The sequence below is a fragment of the Saccopteryx bilineata genome, chromosome 7 (genome assembly GCF_036850765.1).
Source record: "Saccopteryx bilineata isolate mSacBil1 chromosome 7, mSacBil1_pri_phased_curated, whole genome shotgun sequence".
In the NCBI taxonomy this organism is placed as follows: Eukaryota; Metazoa; Chordata; class Mammalia; order Chiroptera; family Emballonuridae; genus Saccopteryx; species Saccopteryx bilineata.
In genome coordinates, this window is record NC_089496.1 from 38,264,627 (window position 1) to 38,291,004 (window position 26,378).

Here is a 26,378-nt window from a genome sequence, read left to right on the forward strand (position 1 = left end):
TTCACTATTGTGTTGTAGTTATACTATGTTAAGTACTTTAACTAATTTAATGCTAGTAATAATCCTATGAGGAAGTAGTGACATCTTCAGTTTTCTTAAGGCTCAGCGTTGTTAATGAACGTGTCCAAGTCTGAACAGCTTGTATAAGTAAGGGGAAGTGGTAGTTTTCAAGGTCTCTAACTCTAAAGTCAACAAGTATAAAGAAGGTGTTATTGAACCAAACATGGACGAAACCCTCGCGGAAGCTATCACCCAAGGGAATGGGATAAGATGAAGGAAACGTCGAAAGATTAGTTCCTTGGGATTTCTGTTATAAAGCTTATGAGAAATCAAGACAGTTTCTCCAAATCTGGAGTCCTGTAAGCTTCTAGGGAGAAACTAATACTTAGACAAATGATTTGTAGTCATTATCTCTTGGTACAATGTATCCTGATAGGGCTAAGTTTTTAATAAAGCTCTTCTTCACACATCCTAGTTTGACCTCTAGCTTTGCCTTTTCTTTCTTCCTCTCTTACCCAAATAGAGTTCTTCGTACAATTTGGAAGAAAAAAGACATTTCTTTCTGAACTTAATGCTTCTCAAATAATGGCATGGGAAGCACAAGATTTTGTTTGCTTACGCTTTATTTCCTATGTCATAAAACAATACTTTTATAAAATGCATAACAAGGCATTATGAGAATTGAGATACAAAAAAAGTACAAAATAAAAAAATTCAATTATTTTTATTAGATCCTAAACAGAGGTAAAATTATTCTAGACAGCTTGTTATTAAAGGTTCTACACGCTTGCTTGTGTTGATGTGGTGGACCGAGAGCGCTCTGTGGACCACCACGGTTCCCTGGACCACACTTTGAATAGCAGTATTCAGGCCAGTGATTCTTGATGTGGTTGAATTAAAGTCTATCATCTTGTTAGTTTCATATTGGTCACATCTGGGTTTATTGTTGCTGTTCGGTTGGCTGGTTTTCCCTTTACATCTTTTTTTACCTTCCTTTGGATTGAATATTTTAAAGAACTATTTCATTTTAATGCTCCTATTGGCTTCTTTGTTGTGCCTCTTTATTTTTTCAGTAGTTTCTCTTGCATTTGCACTTAATACTGATCACAGCCTACTTTCAAGTACTATTACTCTGCTGTGTGTTTTGTCGCCACACATTTTACATTACACGTGCCATAAACCCCACACATTTATTTTACTCTTTTTGCTTTAGCTAGTCAATTATCTTTTTTAAAGGAATGAAGATAAGGATAAATCTCTGTTATAAGTGCCTCCATTATCATTTTTAGTGCTTTATTTCTTCATGTCAATCCAATTTTCCATCTGGTATCATACTGTTTTTCCTGGTTTTGTAATGATTTCTTTTAGCATTTTTTGGTAACTCAAGTCTGATGGCAATACAATGTTATCTTTCTGAAAAAAAAACAACTTTATTTTATTCAACATTACTTATTTTAATTTTTTTTATTGATTGATTTTAAAGAGAGAGGAAGGGTGAGAGAGAAACATTGATTTGTTGTTTCACTTTATCCATGCATTCATTAGTTGTCTCTTGTGTGTGCCCTGACCAGGGCTCGAACCCACAACCTTGGTGTAATGGGACAATGCTCTAACCCACTGAGCTACCTGGCCAGGGCTCTTAAAGTTAATTTTAAAATATATTTTTGCTAGCCCTGGCTGGTTGGCTCAGTGGTAGAGCGTCAGCCTGGCGTGCAGAAGTCCTGAGTTCGATTCCCAGCCAGGGCACACAGGAGAAGCGTCCATCTGCTTCTCCACCCCTACCCCTCTCCTTCCTCTCTGTCTCTCTCTTCCCCTCCCACAGCCAAGGCTCCATTGGAGCAAAGATGGCTCGGGCGCTGAGGATGGCTCTATGGCCTCTGCCTCAGGCACTAGAATGGTTCTGGTTGCAACAAAGCAATGCCCCAGATGGGCAGAGCATCGCCCCCTGGTGGGCATGCTGGGTGGATCCCGGTCGGGCGCATGCGGGAGTCTGTCTGACTGCCTCCCTGTTTCCAACTTCAGGAAAAATGCAAAAAAAAAAAAAAAAGTATTTTTGCTAATATAGAATTCTGGGTTGCCCTTTTAATTTCCTTTGAAAAATGTCATTCCAATGTCTTCTAGCTTGAATTTTTTACTAAGAGATATGCGATCTTCCTATCTTTGCTCATTTTTATGTAATATGTCTCCTTCAGCTGGCTATCTTTAAGACTTTTTGTTGTGTTTTTCGCAGTTTGATATGTCTTGCCATGGTTTTCTTGTATGTTTGTTTAATTGATTTTTTTGGCTTTTTCTAGTTTTGCTTTGAATATTTAAGACCTGTGGTTTCATTATTTTCGAGAACCTCTCAGTCATCTCTGTAATATTTCTTTTGCCTCATTTTTTACTCTCTGTCCTCTTTCAAGAATCCAGTTAAAGTGTTAGACAATTCAGCTCCCTTGTTTTGCTGTGACCTTCGCTCCTCAGTGTTCCCTCCCATGTTTATATTTATTCAGCCTTTCTTTTTCTTATTACGAGGGTGAGTGCATCATTCTTTGCAGCTTTCAGTACCCTAAACAATAGAGTAAATTTAGACCAATTATTCTTAAGTTGTTTTCACTATGTGAAAGACCATGAAGTTATTCATTACAAGAAGCCCATGATTCGTTTGCATACCCAACGTTGTCCACAGACTGAATAAATATTATGCGTCAGAAATGCCAGGCTACATTTTCAAATGCATGCCGGTGTTGCTGTAATTCATATACTTCAAATGAATTTAAAATCACTGTTGAATGAAAAGATGCTCATCTTCTTTAGCTATTAGAGAAGTGCAAATCAAAACGGCAATGAGATACCACCTCACACCTGTTCGATTAGCTGTTATTAGCAAGTCAGGTAATAGCAAATGTTGGAGAGGCTGTGGAGAAAAAGGAACCCTCATACACTGTTGGTGGGAATGTAAAGTAGTACAACCATTATGGAAGAAAGTATGGTGGTTCCTCAAAAAACTGAAAATAGAACTACCTTATGACCCAGCAATCCCTCTACTGGGTATATATCCCAAAAACTCAGAAACATTGATACGTAAAGACACATGCAGCCCCATGTTTATTGCAGCATTGTTCACAGTGGCCAGGACACGGAAACAACCAAAAAGCCCATCAATAGATGACTGGATAAAGAAGATGTGGCACATATACACTATGGAATACTACTCAGCCATAAGAAATGATGACATCGGATCATTTACAGCAAAATGGTGGGATCTTGATAACATGATACGAAGTGAAATAAGTAAATCAGAAAAAAACAGGAACTGTATTATTCCATACGTAGGTGGGACATAATAGTGAAACTAAGAGACATTGATAAGAGTGTGGTGGTTACGGGGGGAGGGGGGAATGGGAGAGGGATAGGGGGTGGGGAGGGGCACAAAGAAAACAAGATAGAAGGTGACAGAGGACAATCTGACTTTGGGTGGTGGGTATGCAACATAATTGAACGACAAGATAACCTGGACTTGTTATCTTTGAATATATGTATCCTGATTTATTGATGTCACCCCATTAAAAAAAATAAATTATTAAAAAAATAAAATAAAATAAAATAAAATCACTGTTGAATTAATTATAATTTTCACTATTATAAATTTTCTCAAATAACAAACGTTAATAGTGCAATAAAACCCTATAGTGCTATAAATATTTGTAGCATTTGCTTGAAATGTTAACCTGGGCATCCTTGCTCCAGTCGTGTCCTCAGACAGAGGCTAGAATCCCTTCTAAACACACCCCAAGTAATTATCCACTGCAAGCGTCCCACCCTAAGAAATCTCCTGAGTTAGCCTGTGATCACCAACCCAGCCAGTTCCTGTGAGACACTCTTTTCCCTTTCCTGCTTTAAAAATTTCAAGCTTTGTGTAAAAATAAGTCATTTTAGACAGCAGAAGTTCAGTATTGGCAGCCCAAGATCCATATTCAAGGCGCAGTTTTTTGTTTTGATTTAGCCTGGCTGCAGATTTTTTTTCTTAAGCGAATTCTCAACATTTACAATTGAAAAATTGCTGCTAGGGCCCCACCTCATTTGACTTACATCACATGACATCTCCATTACCAGTCTCACCGCTGGGGGCATTCGACCACGGCGCTACAGCTTTAGCCCAAAACTGTACCTTTTCTACACAGGAGTTTCTCCAGCTTTTTAAAATTTTTGTACTTTGTCCCTGTTCAGGAACTCTTTCTGTCTACATTGGTCATTCATCCTTTTTAAAACCCCGCCAAAAAATTCTTTACACCCCAGTTAACATTAGATTATACCTGCTGCAGATCTGAGAAAATATTTAGGGAGAAATTTGCCATTTAAACAGTAAATTACATGCCAAATGCATGTTATCAAGTTTCAGATCTATCTTTGGACAATTAACTATTTGGATCTTGGATTATTTTGTATACTTATGTCACATTTGCTGTCCAATTTTATGTTGGGCGTTCTCAAAAAACAAAACAAAACCCTGAAGACCATTAGGTGAATGCCCAAAAGGCTACCAGAAGCCCAGAGGTTTCTGAATCAGAGGTGAGGCAGGGTGGGAGGCTCTCAAGAAGCATCTTTATTTTTTGCCAAATCCAGATCATGAATTTTTGGTCATTAAATTTCATGCTTTGGCCTGACCAGGCGGTGGCGCAGTGGATAGAGCATCGGACTGGGATGCAGAGGACCCAGGTTTGAGACCCCGAGGTTGCTGGCTTGAGCACAGGCTCATCTGGTTTGAGCAAAAGCTCACCAGCTTGAACCCAAGGTCGCTGGCTCCAGCAAGGGGTTACTCGGTCTGCTGAAGGCCCACGATCAAGGCGCATATGAGAAAGCAATCAATGAACAACTAAAGTGTTGCAACGCAGAATGAAAAACTAATGATTGATGCTCCTTGTCTCTCTCCATTCCTGTCTGTCTGTCCCTGTCTATCCCTCTTTCTGACTCACTCTCTGTCTGTAAAAAATAAATATTAAAAAAAAAATTTCATGCTTCGAATTCATGATGAAATACATAAACTGAAAACTAGGTTATTTCATAGTGTTTTTTAAAAATTATTTTATTGATTTTAGAGAGAAAGGAAGAAGGGAGAAAAAGAGAGGAAAAAGAGAGAGGGAAATATCAGTTTGTTGTTACATTTATTTATGCATTCACTGGTTGATTCTTGTGCATGCCCTGACCAAGGATCCAACCTGCAACCTTGGTGTGTCAGGGCTATCTCTAACCAACTGAGCTACTGGCCAGGTATAATGGACATTTTATACCTAGCCTTCAGATGCTCAGAGTCTGTATCAAAGGAAGTAAATTTTTTGGAAGGGTCTGTATACACAAATATGATGCTTATATATGTATTTTCACTCAACCAAATAAACATGGCTGCTCGAAGGCATCAGGCCATTTATCACTCCTGGACTTTCACGTGTGCAGGGACCATCCCAACATTCTCATCAACAACTACTTCTCAAGGACCTGGTTTTCAATAAGTGGAAATTGTGGGGGCTTTTTTCCTTCTTAGTATAGATGCCAATAATCATATGATGTCCTTGATCTTTTGTCACTTACATTATAATTATTTCCCTTTTGAGGTCATTGAAAGAAATTGCAGTCTCTTTCGTTGATGTATTAGGGAAAGATACGTTGAGATTGGAGCAAACGAACGAGAAGAACAGCAATAGTTCTTTCCTGGCTCTGTCACTAACGTGTGTGAAACTTAAGAGACGGGAAAGGGCAGAACAATTCTTAAAAATACGTTGATATTGGTGTACATTATATTCAGTAGACAAAATTATTTGGATAAATTCAGGAAAAGAACAATGTTGAAAAAAATCATTCTTGGTTGGATTTCAAATAAAAGCAAGAGATAAAGCACAACTTTAAGAAAGTCAGTGATAATATAAAGCCTTGTCCTTTTTTCTCCTCTCCTCCATACCCTCTGGGCTCTCTCTCTGCTTTCTCCTTTTGCTTCTCATTCCTTCTTTCTATTTTCTTTTGAATCTTGCCATATTCCTTAAAGGATTCGAAGAAGCTTTCAGAACAAGTAAATATGAACTCTGTGTGTGTGTGTGTGTGTGTGTGTGTGTAAAGTAGGTGTGGTAATCACTCACAATGAAAATACAAGAAGCTAGGAATAAAATTAGTACATAAAGTGTGTGCTATAATAGCTATGACATTTGCTAGAGAAAGACCATGACATTGGCCTTGAATATTCTCGCAGCCAATTTGTAGAAGGTAACACTTATGTATATTTATATGGTTCTCAATGTTTCTAGGGCAGGACTCCTTCACCTTGGCCTTACTGACATTTTGGGTCAGATACTTCTTTGTTATGCAGTCCTGATGCCCTATGAGATATTTGGCAGCATTCCGGGCTTTTACCCAACAGAAGCCAAAAACATATCTTCCCCATAGGCGCGACAACCAAGAATGTCTCCAGAAATTGCAGATAGCCCCTGGGGGAACAAAACCACCCCCACTGAGAACACCTGCATTAGAAAAATGGCAACCAAATTACACCACTTGGGAAGGAAAAGCCCGACTAGTTCAGATACAACCTGGGGCATTTGAATTTTTTAATATTTTAGAAAATTTTACATGGTAGAAAGTTCAACACCTTTAAAGTAAAATATTCATATAGGTCTTAGCTGACTTATTTCATTAGGGAAATTTTGATTCTACAAGTATTATTAGAATCTGTTTTTAAATTATTATTCACCTAGTTGTTAGATTATGATTATATTAGCATAAAATCAATATGAGTTAAGAGCTCATACTTGTTTTTTCTGGCTTCTCATTCCAACTCCACTAATTACTAGCTGAATAACCTCTCTGAATTTTATATACAAAACTTCTTAATAACAACATCAGTGCCAGTGGTTGCTCTAAGAATTGTGTGCATTGCTATAGACAGAGAGCTTTGTACAGTGCCTGATGTAAATAAGTACTCTCTAGTTATGATATAACTAAAATTATTGCCATTATTATTGGTCACTCATAATAAAGACCATAACTTTATACAGTAGAGGTAAATATGTAATAATAAAACTGAAAACCTGAAATGTTCATAGTAGTTTTCTGTCATTTTCCTGAGTTTCATTCTGCTCTGACTTCCAAGTGAATGAGATCACAGTTCTACCATTTTTAATCCATAAGTGATGTTTGAGTCAGTAGTTTTCCTTATTGTTTCTTCTTCTCTTTCACTGCCAGTAATAGAGCTTGCAACATGATGTTCTTTTTTCCGATGTGGATAGTGTTATCTGGTGGCTAAGTTTTTATAAGTAGATGTGTCAATGGTACGTTTTTGGCTCTTCCTCTCCCTCCTTTACAGGTCCCCCTGTCTCTGTAGAGAGAGCACCTTCCTGCTTATTTAGGAGCCATAGGTAGTGACTAGTGTGAATAATTGCTGTATTCTTCCGAATTGCTGGACATTTCCCCCATCTCTTGTTCTTTCCTTTTTGTCTTTAAACAAATCAACGAGTCCTCTGGCCTCTGCTAACTATTCTGGGATTTTCATATTGCCAGTCGCTCTGGATTCTCTGAAGTCCACCAAGCAGTGGAAAACGTGCCTCTCTCACTCTTTTAACGTTAACATTTGCAAGTTGATACCAAGGAGTTCTACTTCGATCTCATATTTTTACAGATTTTAAAATGTAGTGTATATCTCAGTTTTAATTACAGCTTTCTCTATGTCTTGGCCCCTTTGTGCCCTACTGAGTAGACACACGTCCCTGGAACTATGGGCTTGGAGATCTCAGTGCCAGACTCTACTGCTGTCAGAGATGCATCACCTCCTTGGGGACTGAATCTCCCTTCTGGGCCAAGCTTGTAAAATTCTCAGTTCCAACCCTGTCTTACCAGGGCTGTCTGGTTCCTTTGAAAGACTTAAAATGAAAGACTTTTTGTGGGATAACCTCACCTCATATTTCTGAACCCCAGTTTTGGACACATGCTAGGTCCAGACCCTCCTACATATTTATAAAGTGAGTTGAACATTTGGAGGATTACTTCAAGATCAATAGATTTTAATTCTGGCAGTAAAACGAGGCCTCTGTGGACAGTTACTCAGCAGACTGAACTGCCTTCATGTTTTGTATATTCATTCCATTGTTGGAAATATTCGAATGTTGAAAGCATACTGTTTTTTAGAAAGTATATAAGCAGTTTGGTAAACATTCCAGATGAATTCTGGGGGAGGCAGTAAGTTGCATATTGCCTCATTAATTCTAAAATACATGTGTACATCACTAGCCATGTATGAAGCATGTGCTTAGGGACTGCTGCCCAGGATCTAAGTTAGAGTTTTTACCCTGTCATCAAGCGGAGTAAATTTCTGACCTTAGAAAAGAGACAGCAAAGTTACCCATGCTCACTCGTATGTGTGAGAAAGATGCTTTCTTTTTTTTCCTAATTACACTAATCTTTGCAATTAATAATGTATCAGTCTCTTTGAATTTGACTAGCCTTCTTTCAGTTCTAAAATTCTGTCCTCAAGATCAACATAGTATAGGACACAGTCTGTTTAAGTAGTGGCTCAATCTCTCACCTTCTTCTCCCAAGATGACATCTGGGTGTTTGAGGAGGAGATAGAATGCTGATGGGTTGATGGGTACCAGGCTGTCTTCTGGCTATTCAGGTTTCCATGACTACATCCCTGATTCACCTGATTGTTCCTGTTCTCCCAGCATTTTGAAGCTGAGTTCAGACACCGATTTTCTCCCAATTTCTAATTTCATTGCAAGATGGAGCTTGGTGGGGTTTGCAGGCTCCAGTAACCTCACCTTGGATCTTCTTGATGCTAGGGTTCCCCAGTGCTTCCCCTGGGGGCCCCATTTGACCCCAATCTTAGTAACCCCATCAGAGGATCTCCCACAGTATACCCTCCCTTGGAGAATAATGGGACCTTGAGACTTCCGTTTGTACCACACAGGACATGAGAGCATCCAGGAATGGTTTAGGCCGACTTCCATTTACTTTTCACACTCCCCCATCAACTTTCCTACGTGGTGCTTGAAGTTTAGTATGGACATAGGTTGCAAAGTCCCACGTGTAAACCAGAGCCAAGGCATGCTTATTATTTATTTTACCAAACACGTTTTTCATTCTGGGATTTGCTCACTCATCGCTCTCTGCCTCCCTACTATCCTTGCACCTCTCTGGTTGCCCTTACTCCAGTCTTTCAGGACCAGAGGGATGGCTTTTGGCTTTTTCCTCTTCTTGTTGTATCCTGTGTATAGCCTAGGGCAGCAAGCCCTGTGTGTGGCTGCCATAGATAGAAAGGGCTTCATTCGTTGAACCCTCATCAGAGAAGCAGCTAAAAGATTGTCTTGACTCTGTCGCCCACAAGGACTATCATCTGAGACAGCTAGACTTCATTCAGGGTATGTAAAGGGCTTTGAGGAGAAAATTCTCTTTCATCACAAAATCTGGGTTTTTGGGGTACATTGATGCAAAGTCCTATTTTCAATGTCAATTTCTTTACCTTTCTTTTATATCAATTTTAATCTCTTTCTGTTTATGTACCACTGTCTTTTTTTTAGAGAGAGAGACAGAGACACAGAACGAGAGACAGAGAGAGGAACAGATAGGGACAGACAGGCAGGAAGGAAGGGAGAGAGATGAGAAGCATCAACTCTTCATTGCAGCACCTTAATTATTCATTGCTTTCTCATATGTGCCTTGACCAAGGGGCTACAGCAGAGCAAGTGACCCCTTGCTCAAGCCAGCAACATTGGGCTTAAGCCTGAGACCTTGGGCTTTAAGCCAGTGACCTTTGGGTGCAAGCCAGTGACCACGGGTCATGTCTGTGATCCTCTCTCAAGCCAGTGACCCTTTGCTCAAGCTGAATATCCTCGTGCTCAAGCTGGATGAGCCCACGCTCAAGCTGGCAATCTCAGGGTTTTCAACCTGGGTCCTCTGGGTCCCAGTTTGATGCTCTATCCACTGCGCCATCGCCTAATCAGGCCATACCACTGTCTTCTAATGCATGCTTACATATGTGAGTGCATGTTTACATGCACGCATGTGCATGCGGGGGCGCGTACACACACACACACACACACACACACACCAGGCAGAAGAATGAACCAGTGGACAGACCAAAGAAAAGTAAATGTGATGCACGGAAATAACAAAGATAAAAGCACGCTGATTTTTTTTTCAAATTATAGTATAGTTATGTCTCTTTTTATTTTTACATTTTTTCCTTTTTTTTTTTTTTTGTATTTTTCTGAAGCTGGAAACAGGGAGAGACAGTCAGACAGACTCCCGCATGCGCCCGACCGGGATCCACCCGGCACGCCCACCAGGGGCGACGCTCTGCCCACCAGGGGGCGATGCTCTGCCCCTCCGGGGCGTTGCTCTGCCGTGACCAGAGCCACTCTAGCGCCTGGGGCAGAGGCCAAGGAGACATCCCCAGCGCCCGGGCCATCTTTGCTCCAATGGAGCCTTGGCTGTGGGAGGGGAAGAGAGAGACAGAGAGGAAGGAGGGGGGGTGGAGAAGCAAATGGGCACCTCTCTTATGTGCCCTGGCCGGGAATCGAACCTGGGTCCCCCGCACGCCAGGCCGACACTCTACCGCTGAGCCAACCGGCCAGGGCCCATTTTTTCCTTTTTATTGCATTGATTGGGGTGACACTGGTTAACAAAATTATACAGGTGTCAGGTACACAGTTCTACAACACATCATGTCTACACTGCATCGTGTGTTCACCACCCCAAGTCAACTCTCCATCCATCACCATTTAGCCCTCCCCTCCCCCACCTGCCCCTACTCCCCCCCCAGCTATCACCACACCGTTGTCCATGTTCATGAGTTTTTCTCTTTTCTCTCCTGTTTTGCTCAATCCCTCCACCACCCTCTACCCGGCCTCCTCTCCCCAACACCTGTCTGCCTGCCCTCTATCTGTGAGACTGTCTCTTCTATTTGTATCCTAGTTCTGGCTTTAAGAGTTTGCCTTGCATGTCTTCACTGTAGCAAGGTCTCAGTAACCAGGGAGCGTCATCAGCAGGATTGCTTCCGGCTCCACTGCCATTCCATTCCCCTTTCTTGGCCTAATCTATTGCAATTTATGTCATTTTCCATATCCAGAGACAACTGTGCCACCCCTGAATCTCCTCCCTATTGTCAACTTCCAAACGCTAGGACACCTGTCTCCTTACAGTTCTAAGTCCTTCCGGTGTCCACTTCCGCCATTATTGTATTGCCGTCTCAGGTCCTTAGCCCTGTCTCCATGTATTCATCTGCCTGAAATTTTTCTTGCTCTTCTCCCTTCCTAACCTCTCAGTATTCCCTTCTGTGCCAGGAATCCCTGTCCATTGATAGAGGTAACCATCCTCTCTTACCTAACGTTTTCACCTGCTGTCAGGAAGTCTTGGCAGCAGCTGAAATCAGAGCTCTCAGATGGTCTCCTTCTTGACTCTGCCCTCAATATAGGGAAAGGTTGTGGGAAATCTCTTTAACAATAAGGGGGGCGTAAGAAGAGGGGAAATACATTTTGCCATTGAAAATTTGGGAATATCTTTTAGTAAATAAATTTGGGATTATTCTAGGGAGGGTTAATGCCTCTCTTTTTTTAAACCTTTGGAGCTATTATTACATTGTAACAGGAAAATACATACGGGTTGGTTTTGGTAGCTACATTTGGTAGCTGATGGCCCTGAATCACCATTTGGAATTGACTTATAAACAAGCTTTTGGGATATAACATTGCTGTGGACTGAATTGTGTCCCCCCTAAAATTTATATGTTGAAGCCCTAACCCTGGATGTGCTTGAATTTGATATTCAGAAAGTAATTAACGTTAAAGAAGGTAATAGGAGTAGGGTCCTATTTTGATAAGATTGGTGGCCTAAGATGAAGAGGAAGACAGAGCTGTCTCTCTTCACGTGCACTCAACAAGGAAAGGCCATGTGAGGACATAGTGAGGAGGCAGCCACGCGCAAGCCAGGAGGGTAACTGAGCCGGAGCTGGAAAGAGAACTGAACTGGCTGGCAGTCTGGTCTTGGACTTCCTATACTCCAGAACTGTGAGAAATAAACTCCTGTTGTTCAAGTCACTCATTCTACGTTATTTTGTTATAGCAGCTTGAGCTAAGACAAAACTGTTCATCACTTCAGAATTGAATGCAATTAACCATTTGTGAATAGATGGCATTCACAAAACTTAATAAGTATTACTATTTCATTGTAAAGTAAATGTTCATAAAACATAGGTTGAAGTGGTATTTAGATAAATGTTTTAATGTTTAAATATATGTAAATAAATGGACGATAAACCACATAGAATCCTAAAAGGAAGCTGTTTAAGAAGAAGCCTAAAATTTAGATGTGGTCAAAAGCTCAAACATCCATTGAGCATCTATCTATGTGCCCAACACTTTTTCAATCAATAACCTTATTGATTGAATAACCTTATTATTTCAATCAATAACCTTATTATTTCAATCAATAATCTAATATTCTTATCAGAAAAGTGAACCTTATAGTGTAACCCTTAATACCCATTACATAGTAGGTATCCAACAATTGTTAGCTGAATTAACAAAAACTATTTTGATTAGTAAAAGTTTACACACCAAAATTGATGGCACTGAGTAGTATCTCTACAGGCACACTTTAGGAAGATAGAAAGATATGAACAGGAAGATGGATGTCAGAGACAGTTATGTGTGACTGTCTAATGTCCCTTATTATTGTGGTTAAATACACATTGTTCTCAGCTGTTGAAGTACTTTTCTAATCAAGTGTGATGTTTATAACTTTTTGGAAGAAAATTTTCTACTTAAAAAAAAAGAAAAAGAAAACATACAATGTGTTCCAGTATCAAGTAAAAAAGGTTTGGGAATTATATGTGGGTTTGAGTCACCCATTAAGTGTTTTAGGGCAGTGGTCTCCAACCCCCAGGGCAAGGACCGGTACCGGTCCACAGAGAAAGAATAAATAACTTACATTATTTCCGTTTTATTTATATTTAAGTCTGAACGATGTTTTGTTTTTTAAAAATGACCAGATTCCCTCTGTTTCATCCGTGTAAGACTCACTCTTGCCGCTTGTCTCGGTCACGTGATACATTTATCCGTCACACCCTAAAGGCCGGTTCATGAAAATATTTTCTGACATTAAACAGGTCCGTGGTCCAAAAAAGGTTGGGGACCACTGTTTTAGGGCATATTGATTTGTTTATGTTTGCCTGCCTTCCAAATAATTTTAAATCTGATTAACGAGAACTTTTTATGATACCTGTAGCTCTCTAATCGTTGAAAAATTGGTTCAAAACAGTGCAATGCAATATAAACCTTTTTTATTTTCAACTTACACAACCATCTTCCTCAAGGATATAGCCACATGAAACTCAAATAATGACTTTCTTGGTTTAGTAAAAAATAAAACTTTCAATGTAGAGGGAAATGATTAGATTTCAGTGTCCATTTGATGATTTCCTGCAAGGTTGTTTTTTTTTTTTTTTTTTTTTTTGTACTTTTCTGAAGCTGGAAACGGGGAGAGACAGTCAGACAGACTCCCGCATGCGCCAGACCGGGATCCACCCGGCATGCCCACCAGGGGCGACGCTCTGCCCACCAGGGGGCGATGCTCTGCCCCTCCCGGGCTTCGCTCTGCCATGACCAGAGCCACTCTAGCGCCTGGGGCAGAGGCCAAGGAGCCATCCCCAGTGCCCGGGCCATCTTTGTTCCAATGGAGCCTCGCTGCAGGAGGGGAAGAGAGAGACAGAGAGGAAGGAGGGGGTGGGGGTGGAGAAGCAAATGGGCGCTTCTCCTATGTGCCCTGGCCGGGAATCGAACCCGGGTCCCCCACACACCAGGCCAATGCTCTACCGCTGAGCTAACCGGCCAGGGCCTCCTGCAAGGTTTTGGCTGATAGTATTGACCATGATGGTGTTGACTGGGACACGGGCTGGATGTTCTTAGAAAGCAAGCATTATTTCAGGACTGTGGTAGAACAGCAGTGGCTGTGAGGGTCAGAGGTCTGTGTGAGAGTCTTTGGCCAGCTGAAGAGCCTCTCTGAGCCACAGTGTATTCATACTCATTTCATAAACACTTATTAGGCCTCCCCCATGTGCTAGGGTTACAACACGGCTGTAATTGTATCCGAAACAGTAGCAGCTAACAATTGCTTATCACTTACTCATTTAATTCTCACCGAAGTCATATGCTGATGGGACTTAACAAGTTGCCATTTCAGAGCTAAGGGAACCAAAACACAGAGATGGTCATGCATTCATTGCCCAATGTCATTCAGATTTATGCCACCCGTAATTTCACCCAGACCGTTTAATTCCAGAAACTTCTATCTTCACCACTCTATTGTTGTGTAGAGGGTATTACTTTTCTACTGATTTATTATTTTCATGTGTTTATTTATTCATTGTTCTTGACAGAATTTCGGTTGGTAAGTGTCTTCTGAGAGAAGGCCTATGACAATGTGTAAAAGTCTGCTTAGTGCAATTATGAATATGTGTTATTTTTATTTATTGGATTTGCTTCCGTCATTAGGGCTCTTTTATTCTTTAAAAATATCTTCATTTTGTGTAGAATTTCCTTTCTTTGACCCATCTGAGAAGTCTTAATATTTGCATGGTCACAAAAATTGTATTGTATTACATAGTGCTTGAAGTAACGAATGTGCCCTAAATTAGAGACTTCTACAATTTGGTAGTCTTTTTTTTTTATATTATGAAATATATTGTACATAAAAATATGTAACATAGATGGTAACTATAAACCAGCAGGCAAATCCAAAATACTGGTTCACGCTTTGTTTTGATAATAATATTCCCTCGTAGAAGAGCAATCATGTGTTTTAATGGCCTCTAGTTTTAATCAGACCAGTCTGCACTCAAACCAGCTGCCAAACTATACTAAATGTTAGCATTTTTAGCCTTATACTTTGAAAATCAGATTGCTCCTTGCAGTTGGATGTTGTGAAGGTTTTTAGTGGGAGGCCCCCCACACTCCTTCCACTTAATTGGAGCCCCTGAAACTCTGGTTGCTGCTTCTTCCTCGCCGACTGCTGCTGCTACCTGCCTGATAATTGTCTTTGGCTCTTTGTAAACCTGCAGCCAGAAAGGTATTTGGAGTTTTTCCCCTCCAGCAGTTGCAAATCCGATTTTTATGTATAGCTAAGTGCTCTCAGCGTTTACTCTATCTACTACTGGGGCCTGGTTTCTACCAGGCCTGTAACTACGCCAGATCTAGCCTATGTAATGCTGTTTGTAATGAGAAATCTAAACAGGGAATGGCAGTGAGGCATGGCAGGAATGTGTTTCCATTGGAGAAGTCAGTGTAGAGAAAAAATATAAGCAAAGCTGTGTCCAGAAGGCCTTCTCAGCTGGCCAAGACGGAAGACTAATGTTATTGTACATAGGCTGTTACGCGGCCAGCCCTTCCTCACAAATTTGCTTTCTCTCTCCCCCTCTCCTCGGCTCCCTTCCCCCTCCTCTCCTCTTTCATCTACTCCTTCTCCTTCGCCCTCTCTCTTTCTGTGGGCTCTGCTGACTGTTTGCTCAGGTGGACAGTGACACCATTTGGAATGAGCTGCACTCGTCCGGTGCTGCACGCATGGCTGTTGGCTGTGTCATCGAGCTGGCTTCCAAAGTGGCCTCAGGAGAGCTGAAGGTGAGGTCTGGGTTGCATTAAGTGTGGGAAACGCAGAGAAGAAGCCGAAACAGAGATGTTGTTGTTAGGGAATTGTGGGGAGTGTGGTGTGGTAATAAAAAGAAAGGGGCAGAGGAAGAGGTCAGGGAGATGGCCATGGAGGTGCATTAATAACTAGTCTGCAGGTAGGGAGTACTCGGTCCTGCCTGCAGGACCTTCCCCTCCTCGGGGGAACTCTGTGGTCAGGGCACACTGGGGTGTTTCTAAGAGCACAGCGAGGAGAGCTATGGTCCAGGTTAAAAATACCCAGTATATACATGTCTGTCATGCCCTTCTGGAATTCTCTTTTGAAGTGATTTAAAATATATGATTACTGAGTACTATGTATAAGCTCAGAATACCACCCAGCGAGAAGGGGGGATGGGAGAGAAAGGTAAATACCAGACGGGAAGGATTGGGAGGAAGAAGGAAATTGTTGATTAGAAGGGTAATGATCCAGAGTATGTTTTTCCACGAAAGAACTTCAAAAATGAGCTACGCTTTATTGTTCTTTTCTTTTTTATGGTCTCTTCTTTTCTACATCATGTGAAAAGAACAATGTCCAAACCCAACGTTTCTCAGTCTAAACAATTTATAAAAGCCGGAGACCTGACAGATGCTGACATTTTATTTGGTATTTTAACAGTGCTCTCTAAAGGGACACTGTGCATCTGAATGCAGTTGCCCAGTGAATTTCGTGGGTGCTAACATGGCTTTTTAATGCATTAGTTTACACACTTAATAATGAAATCTGGGTGGTGATTGACTTGATGTTTTTTAGCAATTGTGGGGCTTCAGGGAAATCTGTTGTGATCAACAACATAGGCACTGTGAGTCTTGCTAATCTAAAATAAAGTCTAATTAGGATTATTTTTCTTTTCTTTTTTCTTTTTTAATTGAATTTAATGGGGTGACATTGTTTAATAAAATTATATAGGTTTCAGGTGTACAATTCTATAATACATCATCTGTGCATTTTACTGTGTGTCCACCAAGGATTATTTTTCTTTATGTCTAATGAATTATTATTCTGTCTCACCTGACTGTTCTACTTGTCATTAAAAATTCAGGTTAGCAATTTATACTTTATAATGAATTGTATCTCCCAGAGGTCTTTGCTCTAACTCTTTCCGAAGTCAGAATCTGCAGAAATATTTTGATAAGGTGAATTTTATTAACTATATATATGTGTGTGTATATATATATGTATATATATGTGTATATATATATATAGACACACAGATACATATATATGTATCTGTCTGTGTATATGTGTGAAGGCATATATATATGCCTTCTGTGCAGTTGCAGTTGACATGAGCAGCATCAGGACATCAATTGCTCATCACAGGTATTTAAGGGGCCATTATTGAGGTCCTTACTACCCAGGCTTTACCTTTGGTAATGAGCTATTGAAAAGAGGAAAGAATAGCGCCTTACGGAGAAGTTTGGGCGATCTCACAGTAGTACTTTTATAATTCTTTCTGTTTGAGTATGTTACTTATAGCACTGGAATAACTTGACTTTTTAAAAGAATAATATTTGAGGGTCTTATTTTCAAAAGAATTCTAATGACACACAACAGCCAAGCCACAGTATTAATTTTTAAATGATTGTGTTGACATCGATCCACTTCATAACAAAGAAAAATGATTGTGTTTGCATTTATAATTTCTAATTGTTTTTATTTTGAGACAGTTTAATCAGTTATTCAGAGGCCTTCTCGAGTAGAATTCCCCACATATTACACTCAAAATCATTATCATTATTACCCTCAAAGAATGCAAAATTGCCAAATGTATGTATGAAGACTGTTAAACAAAAGCCTAATTCTATATTTTAGAAGGTAGTCTTTTAAAATAGCCAATTACAAACAAAGTGTCAACAATATATAGTATGGACATGCTGACCACCAGCTGTACTAACACTGACTATTTATGTTAAGAACAAGGATTCATACAAACGCTTTTTCCCCATCTTGGTTGAGAAATCACTAGGTATGGTTAAAAAAAAAGGGAATAAAAAAGAGGAGCCAGGCTAAGACTCAAGAAACATTAGTCCAGGCTTGACCACTTAAATGCTGTGTCACTTGGGGTAAATCAGTTGACTTCTCTGGGCCCCAGTTCTTGTGCATGATCATCAGCAGGGTAGAACTGATAATGCTGAAGGGCGTATATGGTACTGACATTCTGAGCTATTTGCAAAGGAAAAGTGGATCTGATTCTCAATTACACTCATATGGCATAACAAATAGTGGATATTTCAAGACTAATTTCAACTTACTTTGGTGAGTATTCCAAATTTTGCAGCTGGTTTATTTTTCTGATTGTTAAAGCCCAACGTAAAAGTCCAGGCCAGGCAGCATTGTAGCAAAGACACCAGTGCTGACAGGCCAAGAGACTAGACCCCTTAGTTGCTAATTACTTGGAGACACCTTTGGGAATGCCATTTGGGAAAGGTAGCAGTGTCCAGTGATTTTCAACTGTAGTGGAGAACTGAGGTACAGAGCTATGTTAGGGACCTCTAGCTAACCAAGAGTGTTACGCGGTATCTACCTGTCACAAACTCCAGTATGACCTGCTAGCCAGGAGCAATGACACTCTTGACTGTGCAGTCACTTCATGCAGCTCGAGGAAGAAGATAGGGAAGCTTCTTTGGACATTGGTAAGTTGTCTGATGATACAAGATGGAGAACGAGAAAACTTCAGATTTTATCTTGCGTTTTCTGCAACTATATTCGGTTTTCACATGTCCTACCACATTCTCCCAGAAAATCAGTAACTTAATGAAACAACCTTGGCCTGTTATAATATTGGATTCTGTGGAGCTTCACAAGTTTTAGTTAGAAAATAAGAGAATTAAGAACCTTATTGAAAATACAGTGGGCTAACCAAGAATGGAGTGCTGAACACGGGAATGAGAGACAGCTGGAAAGAGGTCACTGAACTCAAAGAGGACGGGGACCTAGGAGATGGGTAAAAAAGGGAAAATGCCAAATACAAATTGATTGCCTGCAATTGTTCCTTGATGCTGACCTTACCATGACCACTCCCTTAACCTTTGGCCTTTCTTCACCTGGGAGTTCTGATGTGTTGAGAGGATTAGAATGAACCGGGTACAGGGAGTGGCTCTCAAGCTGATGCTTAAATAGACCGTGCAGAGAACAGTGGCAATAATGGGTGTATTTTTGGTGCAGAATGGATAAGCTCAGTGGAATTTAATGAAAATTAGGGAGGCTTTCAAGTTTTCTAGGCTTTTAACAAGATTCAAATAAAAGAAAACCCACTCAAATGGATATTTCTTGAATCCACAGATGCCCAAATTGGCTATTTCTCAGATTCTAATACTGAGGAACATAAATAATCTGAAAATGCTGAAATGTGTGATGTATTAGAAACTATAATTGAAAGAATAGTTACATAATAATGATTTTGCCATTATAAATTTCTACGCACCTAATATAGGAGCACCTAAATATATAAAGCAGACTTTGATGCATATGAAGGGTGTGATCAACAGCAATGCTATAATAGTAGGGGATTTCAATACCCCACTAACATCATTAGATAGATCCTCAAGAAAAAAAATTAACAAAGAAACAGCAGACTTAAAGGACACACTAGATCAACTGGATTTAATAGATATCTTTGGGACCTTTCACCCTAAAGCAGCAGAATATACATTCTTTTCAAGTGCTCATGGTACATTCTCCAGGATAGACCACATGTTAGGGCACAAAAGTGGTCTCAACAAATTTAAGAAGATTGAAATCATATCAAGCATTTTCTCTGATCACAACGGCATGAAACTAGAAATCAACCACAACAGAAAAACTGAAAAATACTCACACTCTTAGAAATTAAATAGCATGTTATTAACAAATGGGTTAACAATGAGATCAAAGAAGAAATAAAAAAAATTCCTAGAAATTAATGATGATCAGCATACAACAACTCAAAATTTAGGGGACACAGCAAAAGCAGTACTGAGAGGGAAGTTCATAGCATTTCAGGCATATCTTAAGAAGCTAGAAAAAGCTCAAACAACTTAACCTTGCATCTAAAAGAACTAGAAAAAGAAGAGCAAGTAAAGTCCAGAGGTAATAGAAGGAAGGAAATAATAAAGATTAGAGTGGAAATAAATGACATAGAGGCTAAAGAAACAATACAGAAGACCAATGAAACCAGGAGCTGGTTCTTTGAAAAGGTAAACAAGATCGATGAACCTTTAACTAGACTCACCAAGAAAAAAAGAGAGGACTCAAATAAATAAAATTAGAAATGAGAGTAGAGAAATAACAACTGACACAACAGAAATACAAAGGATTGTAAGAAAATACTATGAAGAACTGTATGCTAAAAAATTAGACAACCTAGATAAAATGGAAAAATTCCTTGAAACATATAATATTTTAAAAATCAATCTGGAAGAATCAGAAAACCTAAACAGATTGATTACAACAAATGAGATCAAAACAGTTATCAAAAAACACCCAACAAACAAAAGTCCGTGGCCTGGTGGCTTCACAACTGAATTCTATCAAATATTCAAAGAAGAACTAACTCCTATACTTCTCAAGCTATTTCAAAAAAATTCAAGAGGAAGGAAAACATCCAAGCTCCTTTTATGAGGTGAGCATAATTCTGATGAGCAATTTTTAAATGATAACTGGTTCAATACTTGGTTCAAAAGATGGTGCAGAATACCATGTACACCTTAAGTACATACAATTTTTATTTATCAATTTACCTCAGTAAAGCTAGAAAAAATGGTTTAATTCTTAGCAAGCTTTACTCTAAGGATTTATTTTTTTTTTATTTTTCAATTTCAGTTTACTTTCAATATTATTTTGTATTGGTTTCAGGTGTACAGCATAGTGGTAAGACAATCATATACTTTACAAAGTGCCCTCTCATATTTCTAATACCCACCTCGCACTATATGTAATTGTTGCAATATCATTGACTACATTCCCTATGCTGTACTTTACACAGCTGTGACTGTTTTGTATCTACAATTTGTACTGCTGAATCCCTTCACCCTTTCACCCCAACTCCCAAAACCCCTACCCTCTGTCTATGAGTCTATTTCACTTTGATTTGTTCATATATTTTGTTTTTTAAATTGCACATGTAAGTGAAATCATATGCTATTTGTCTTTATCTGACTGACTTTTTATACTGAGCACAATCCTTCTAGTTCCCTGGTTGGCAAACCGTGGCTCACGAGCTACATGCGGCTCTTTGGCCCCTTGAGTGTGGCTCTTCCACAAAATACCACGTGAGGATGCTAACTTGATAAGGAATGTACCTACCTATATAGTTTAAGTTTAAAACCTTTGGCTTTCAAAAGAAATTTTAATCATTGTACTGTTGATATTTGGCTCTGTTGACTAATGAGTTTGCCAACCACTGTATCTAGTTTCATCCATGCTTTCTCAAATGGTAAGATTTCATTCTTTTTATGGCTGAGGAATATGTCATTGTATATATGTACCACCACTTTTTTATCCACTTGTCTATTAGTGGGCACATGTGTTGCTCCCTTATCTCGGCTATTGTGAATAATACTGCAGTGAACATAGGGTTGCGTATATTGTTTTGAATTAGTATTTTGAGTTTTTTTCAGAAAAATACCCAGAAGTCAAGTCACTGGGTCATAAGGCAGTTCTGTTTTTAAATTTTTTAGGGAAACTCCCTACTGTTTTTCATACCGTCTGCACCAATATGCATTCCCACCAAGAGTGCACAAGGGTTCCCTTTTCTCTACATTCTTGCCAATACTTACCATTTGTGCCTTTATTGATAATAACCATTCAGACAGTTAGGAAGTGATATCTCAAAGTGGTTTTAATTTGCATTTCTCTGATGATTAGTGATGTTCTGAATATTTTCATATATCTATGGGCCATCTATATGAACTCTTTGGAGAAGTGTTTATTCAGGTCCTCTGCCATTTTTTTTAGTTTATTTTGTTTTAAATGAGGCATTTATGTCATTTTGTATCCCCTATGCAAGTTATTTACAACACTATTTCATGACTGTAATGGGTGCACTTATTGTCTTGTAAAGACACCACTGCACAGCTAAGATTAAGAACCACCGACGGAAATAATCCTGACCGGGTGGTGGCACAGTGGATAGAGCATCAGACCAGGATGCGGAGGACCCAAGTTCAAGACCCTGAGGTCGCGCCAGCTAGAGCCCAAGGTCGCTGGCTGGAGCAGGGGGTCACTCAGTCTGCTGAAGCCCAGGGTCAAGGCACATATGAGAAAGCAATCAATGAACAACTAAGGTGCCGCAACGAAAAATTGATGCTTCTCATCTCTCTACTTTCCTGTTTGCCCTCTCTTTGACTCTGTCACAAAATAAAATTAAAATGCTTTAAAAGATAAAAAGAATTACAAAAAAAAAAAAAGGGACCACCGACAGAAATAATACTGCACTGCGGAATGCGGCCACTTGGAGAACCACGTGGATTATCTCAGTGGCCCGCTTTCCTGGTAATTAACAAAGGCCCACTCAGTGACTCGGCATGCGCCGCCATCAGAGCTGTTGGCATTCATCAAAGGTCCTCTGCCATTTTTAAATTGGATTGTTTGTTTTCTTGGTGTTGAGTAGTATGAATTCTTTATACATTTTGGGTATTAACTCCTATTAGATGTTCCATTGGTGAATATATTTTCCCATTCAGTGGGCTGTCTTTTCGGTAGGTGCTAAAGCTTTCTAGTTTTATGTAGTCCCATTTGTTAATTTTTTTCTTCTCTTTCCCTTGCCCAAGGAGATATATAGAAAAATATTGCTAAGAGAAATGTCAGAGAGTTTACTGCCTATGTTTTCTTCCAGGAGTTTTGTGGCTTTGAGTCTTATATTTAAGTCTTTAATTTATCAGGAGTTTATTGTTGTATGTGGTGTAGGAAGGTGGTCTAGCATCATTTTTTCATGTATCTAATTGTTCCAGCACCATTTATTGAATAAACAGTCTATACCCCATTATACGTTCTTGCCTTCTTTGTCAAATATTAATTGACCTTATAGGCATGGGTTTATTTGAGGGCTGTCGATTCTGTTTCATTGATCTTTGTGTCAGTTTTAATGCCAGTATCATGCTATGTTGATTACCATGGCATTGTAGTATGGTTTGATATCAGGTAGTGTGATACCTCCCACTTTGTTCTTCTTTCTCAAGATTGCTGTGGCTATTTAAGGTTTTTCTAAGGATTCATTTTTTTTTTTTTTTTTGTATTTTTCTGAAGCTGGAAACGGGGAGAGACAGTCAGACAGACTCCCGCATGCACCCGACCGGGATCCACCTGGCATGCCCACCAGGGGTGATGCTCTGCCCACCAGGGGTGATGCTCTGCCCACCAGGGGGCGATGCTCTGCCCCTCCGGGGCGTCGCTCTGCCGCGACCAGAGCCACTCTAGCACCTGGGGCAGAGGCCAAGCGCCCGGGCCATCTTTGCTCCAATGGAGCCTTGGCTGCAGGAGGGGAAGAGAAAGAGAGGAAGGAGAGGGGGTGGGGGTGGAGAAGCAAATGGGCGCTTCTCCTGTGTGCCCTGGCCGGGAATCGAACCCAGGTCCCCCACATGCCAGGCTGATGCTCTACCGCTGAGCCAACCGGCCAGGGCCTCTAAGGATTCATTTTTATGTTATTTTTGGCAATGCTATAATGTCCTCATAAAAAAAAGTAAAAACTTCTTTAGCTGTCTAAAAGTTTTTGTCAAAAACACCTTCTTATCACACAATTGAGTTTTTATAATGTTTAAATGGATATTGTGATGTCATGTTGCTAATACCTGCTTTTCATTGAGTACCTCCAATAGGCTGGGCAATTTACATGTAATTTGCATTATTCTCACAATGGCCTTTGAAGTATGTGTACCACCAATTGGATATAAGCTCAGAGACATCGTTACTTTTTTAGATTTTGTATACAGTTTAATAAATGACAGAGTCTGAGAATTTTTCAATCCTCTGCTCTCTTTCAACTACACTAGAAGTAATTTCTTAACAGAAGTAGCCCAAATAAGTAAGGATAAAAAGGTGAAAGCAACCTCTTTTTTTTTTTTATATAAATAAATTTTTATTTTAATGGGGTGACATCAATAAATCAGGGTACATACATTCAAAGAAAACATTTCCAGGTTATCTTGTCATTTAGTTATGTTGCATACCTATCACCCAAAGAGAGATCGTCCTCTGCCACCCTCCATCTAGTTCTCTCTGTACCCCTCCCCCTCCCCTCCCCCTCTCCCTCCTTCCCTCCCCCCACCCCCCATAGCCACCACACTCCTGTTCATGCCTCTCAGTCTCGCTTTTATGTCCCACTAATGTATGGAATCCTGCAGTTCCTGTTTTTTTCTGATTCGCTTATTTCACTCCGCACAATGCTACCAAGACTCCACCATTCCGCTATAAGTGATCCAATGTCACCATTTCTCCTAGCTGAATAATATACCATGGTGTATATGTGCCCCATCTTCTTCATCTAGTCCTCTATTTTTTTTACAGTGATTAAAAGCCTTTAAGCAAACTCTTGGCCAATACAGCAAGAATCCATAAATGAGTAGTGTCCTTAACATATTCCCCAAGTCCAAGTTGGCCCCCTCACCATGCCAAATCCCTGAAAAATGCAATCCAACCACAGCTCAGTCTGTTAGGAGCTGTCACAGGGAGCAGGAGTCCAGGAAAGTTCCCCACAGGAAAAGTCCGTATGGCACTGGAATTGTTGTCACCATTCTATACTTTGCAGCTCATGTCCAAGTCCCAATGACCGCTGCTTCTAGCTGGTAATGATTCAGGTAGACTGGAAAAAGCCATTTGCAGCATGCGTGGATATGGAGCTTCTGTTCTCCTCTGCTTGGAGAGTTGAGACCAGGTTGCTTTTCCCTGGAGCTCTGTGACTGTGGCCTGGTAATGAGAACCTTGGGATACACTAAGCTGGGTGGCAAAGGTAAATTCATAATACAAGTTGGCAAAAGGAGGAAAGAGAGCTCTAAATTAAGAGTAGGTCCCAGCCTGAAATATGAGTGGGGCATTGAGGTAGGAGGAATAAAGGAAACACTATATATTAAGCAAAGCAGCAGAAAATAGGACTATCAACACCCACAACAGAGATCTTTGAGGGAAGAATAAAGAACCTGACTATTCAGGCAAAACATAGTTAAGTGGCCCTTGTGCAAATGAGATCAGTTTACCTGCTTCTTGGAAGAAATACCCTAGGCTCGTCCACAGTGTTGTAGATGGGGTCGACGGCCCTGGGCACCTTCAGCCTTCAGTGGCAAACCCCAGCATTCTGGGCAAGGTTAGGTCATAGGTGGCTGGAGCAGGCCTGGAAGAGACTGAACCCTCCCTTAGAGGAGCGAGGGGGAAGCCCACCTTCCAGTGTCCCTGTTTCCTCACAGCAGAGGTGTGTAAGCCTGGCAGGCTTTAGCTCAATGACCTTCCTTTCCACTATTGAAGCAGGACCCAGATGGCATCCTATGAGACCCCTTTGGGGTGCTGGAGCCTTTAAGGGTGTATCCTAAAAGCTGGTAGTTCCCCCTGATCTCTATTGGGCTTTTTCTGCCTCTAGGTATCTTAAAAGCCATTCTCAGAAGATCTCGCTGAGGGGTTTGAGGATCCCCATCCGCCTATATAAATCTTTTCCATATATCTGGAGCTATTTGGAAAAAAGACAGAACAGTGTTATTAGCTAGATCTAATAAAGAAGGTAGATTTGGTGTCTCCTGTTCATCAGCTTTCAAAAGAAATGTAAATTTTTTTTTTTTAAGTAAAAAGCATAATATGGTAGACCCGTCGGAGTCATTGGCCTGGTGTGCAGGATTCCCGGGTTCGATTCCCGGCCAGAGCACACAGGAGAAGCGCCCATCTACCTCTCCACCCCTCCCCCTCTCCCCCCTCCCGGTCCCTCTCCTCCCGCCCACAGCCAAGGCTCCACCAAAGCAAATCCACCCTGGGCACTAAGGATGGCCCCATGGCCTCCGCCCCAGTTGCCAGAATGACTCTGGTTGCAACAGAGCAACATCCCAGATGGGCAGAGCATTCCCCCCGGTAGGCATGCCAGGTGGATCCCAGTCAGGCGCATGCAGGAGTCTGTCTGCTTGCCTCCCCATCCCCATCCTCAGAAACATACAAAAAATAAATAAATAAAAGAAAAAATACAAAAAAAAATACAAAAAAAAAAAAAAAAAGGGGGGGGGGCATTCCCTTGTGCTAAAGCACCAGGAAGCCTGGAGTGAGCTTGAGTATGTCCTATGAAACATGGAGCTCTATGTTTACATATAAGTCTTTGAAGAAGGAGGAACTGCTGAAATAGTTTGTCAGCATTTGTCCCTAAGACAGCAGTCTTTATAGTGGGAACACCATACGTAAATATTTGCTGTCTGTCTATAGATTAAGGGCCAATGCTGAAAAGCCATGATCTTTGTGCCCCTCCCCTCCCCCAACCCCCTCCCTCTCCTCCCCCCACCCTGTAACCCCAACACTGTTGTTCATGTCTCTGAGTCTCATCTTTATGTCCCACCTATGTGTGGAAACATATAGTTCTTAGTTTTTTCTGATTTACTTCTTTCACTCAGTATAATGTTATCAAGGCCCATCCATGTTGTTGTAAAAGATCTTATGTCATCATTTCTTATGGCTGAGTAGTATTCCATAGTATATATATATACCAAAGCTTTTTAATCCACTTATCCTCTGATGGACACTTGGGCTGTTTCCAAATC

The 26,378-nt window shown here is 40.4% G+C and overlaps 1 protein-coding gene across 1 annotated transcript in view; it reads left to right on the plus strand.

The window, feature by feature from the left end:
* HDAC9 (histone deacetylase 9) overlaps positions 1 to 26,378 on the plus strand; it is a 967,189-nt gene that overhangs the window by 724,533 nt on the left and 216,278 nt on the right. The window contains exon 18 of the mRNA XM_066238685.1: positions 15,525 to 15,632. Coding sequence (XP_066094782.1) covers positions 15,525 to 15,632 — 108 coding nt within the window. The remainder of the gene's footprint in view (positions 1 to 15,524; positions 15,633 to 26,378) is intronic.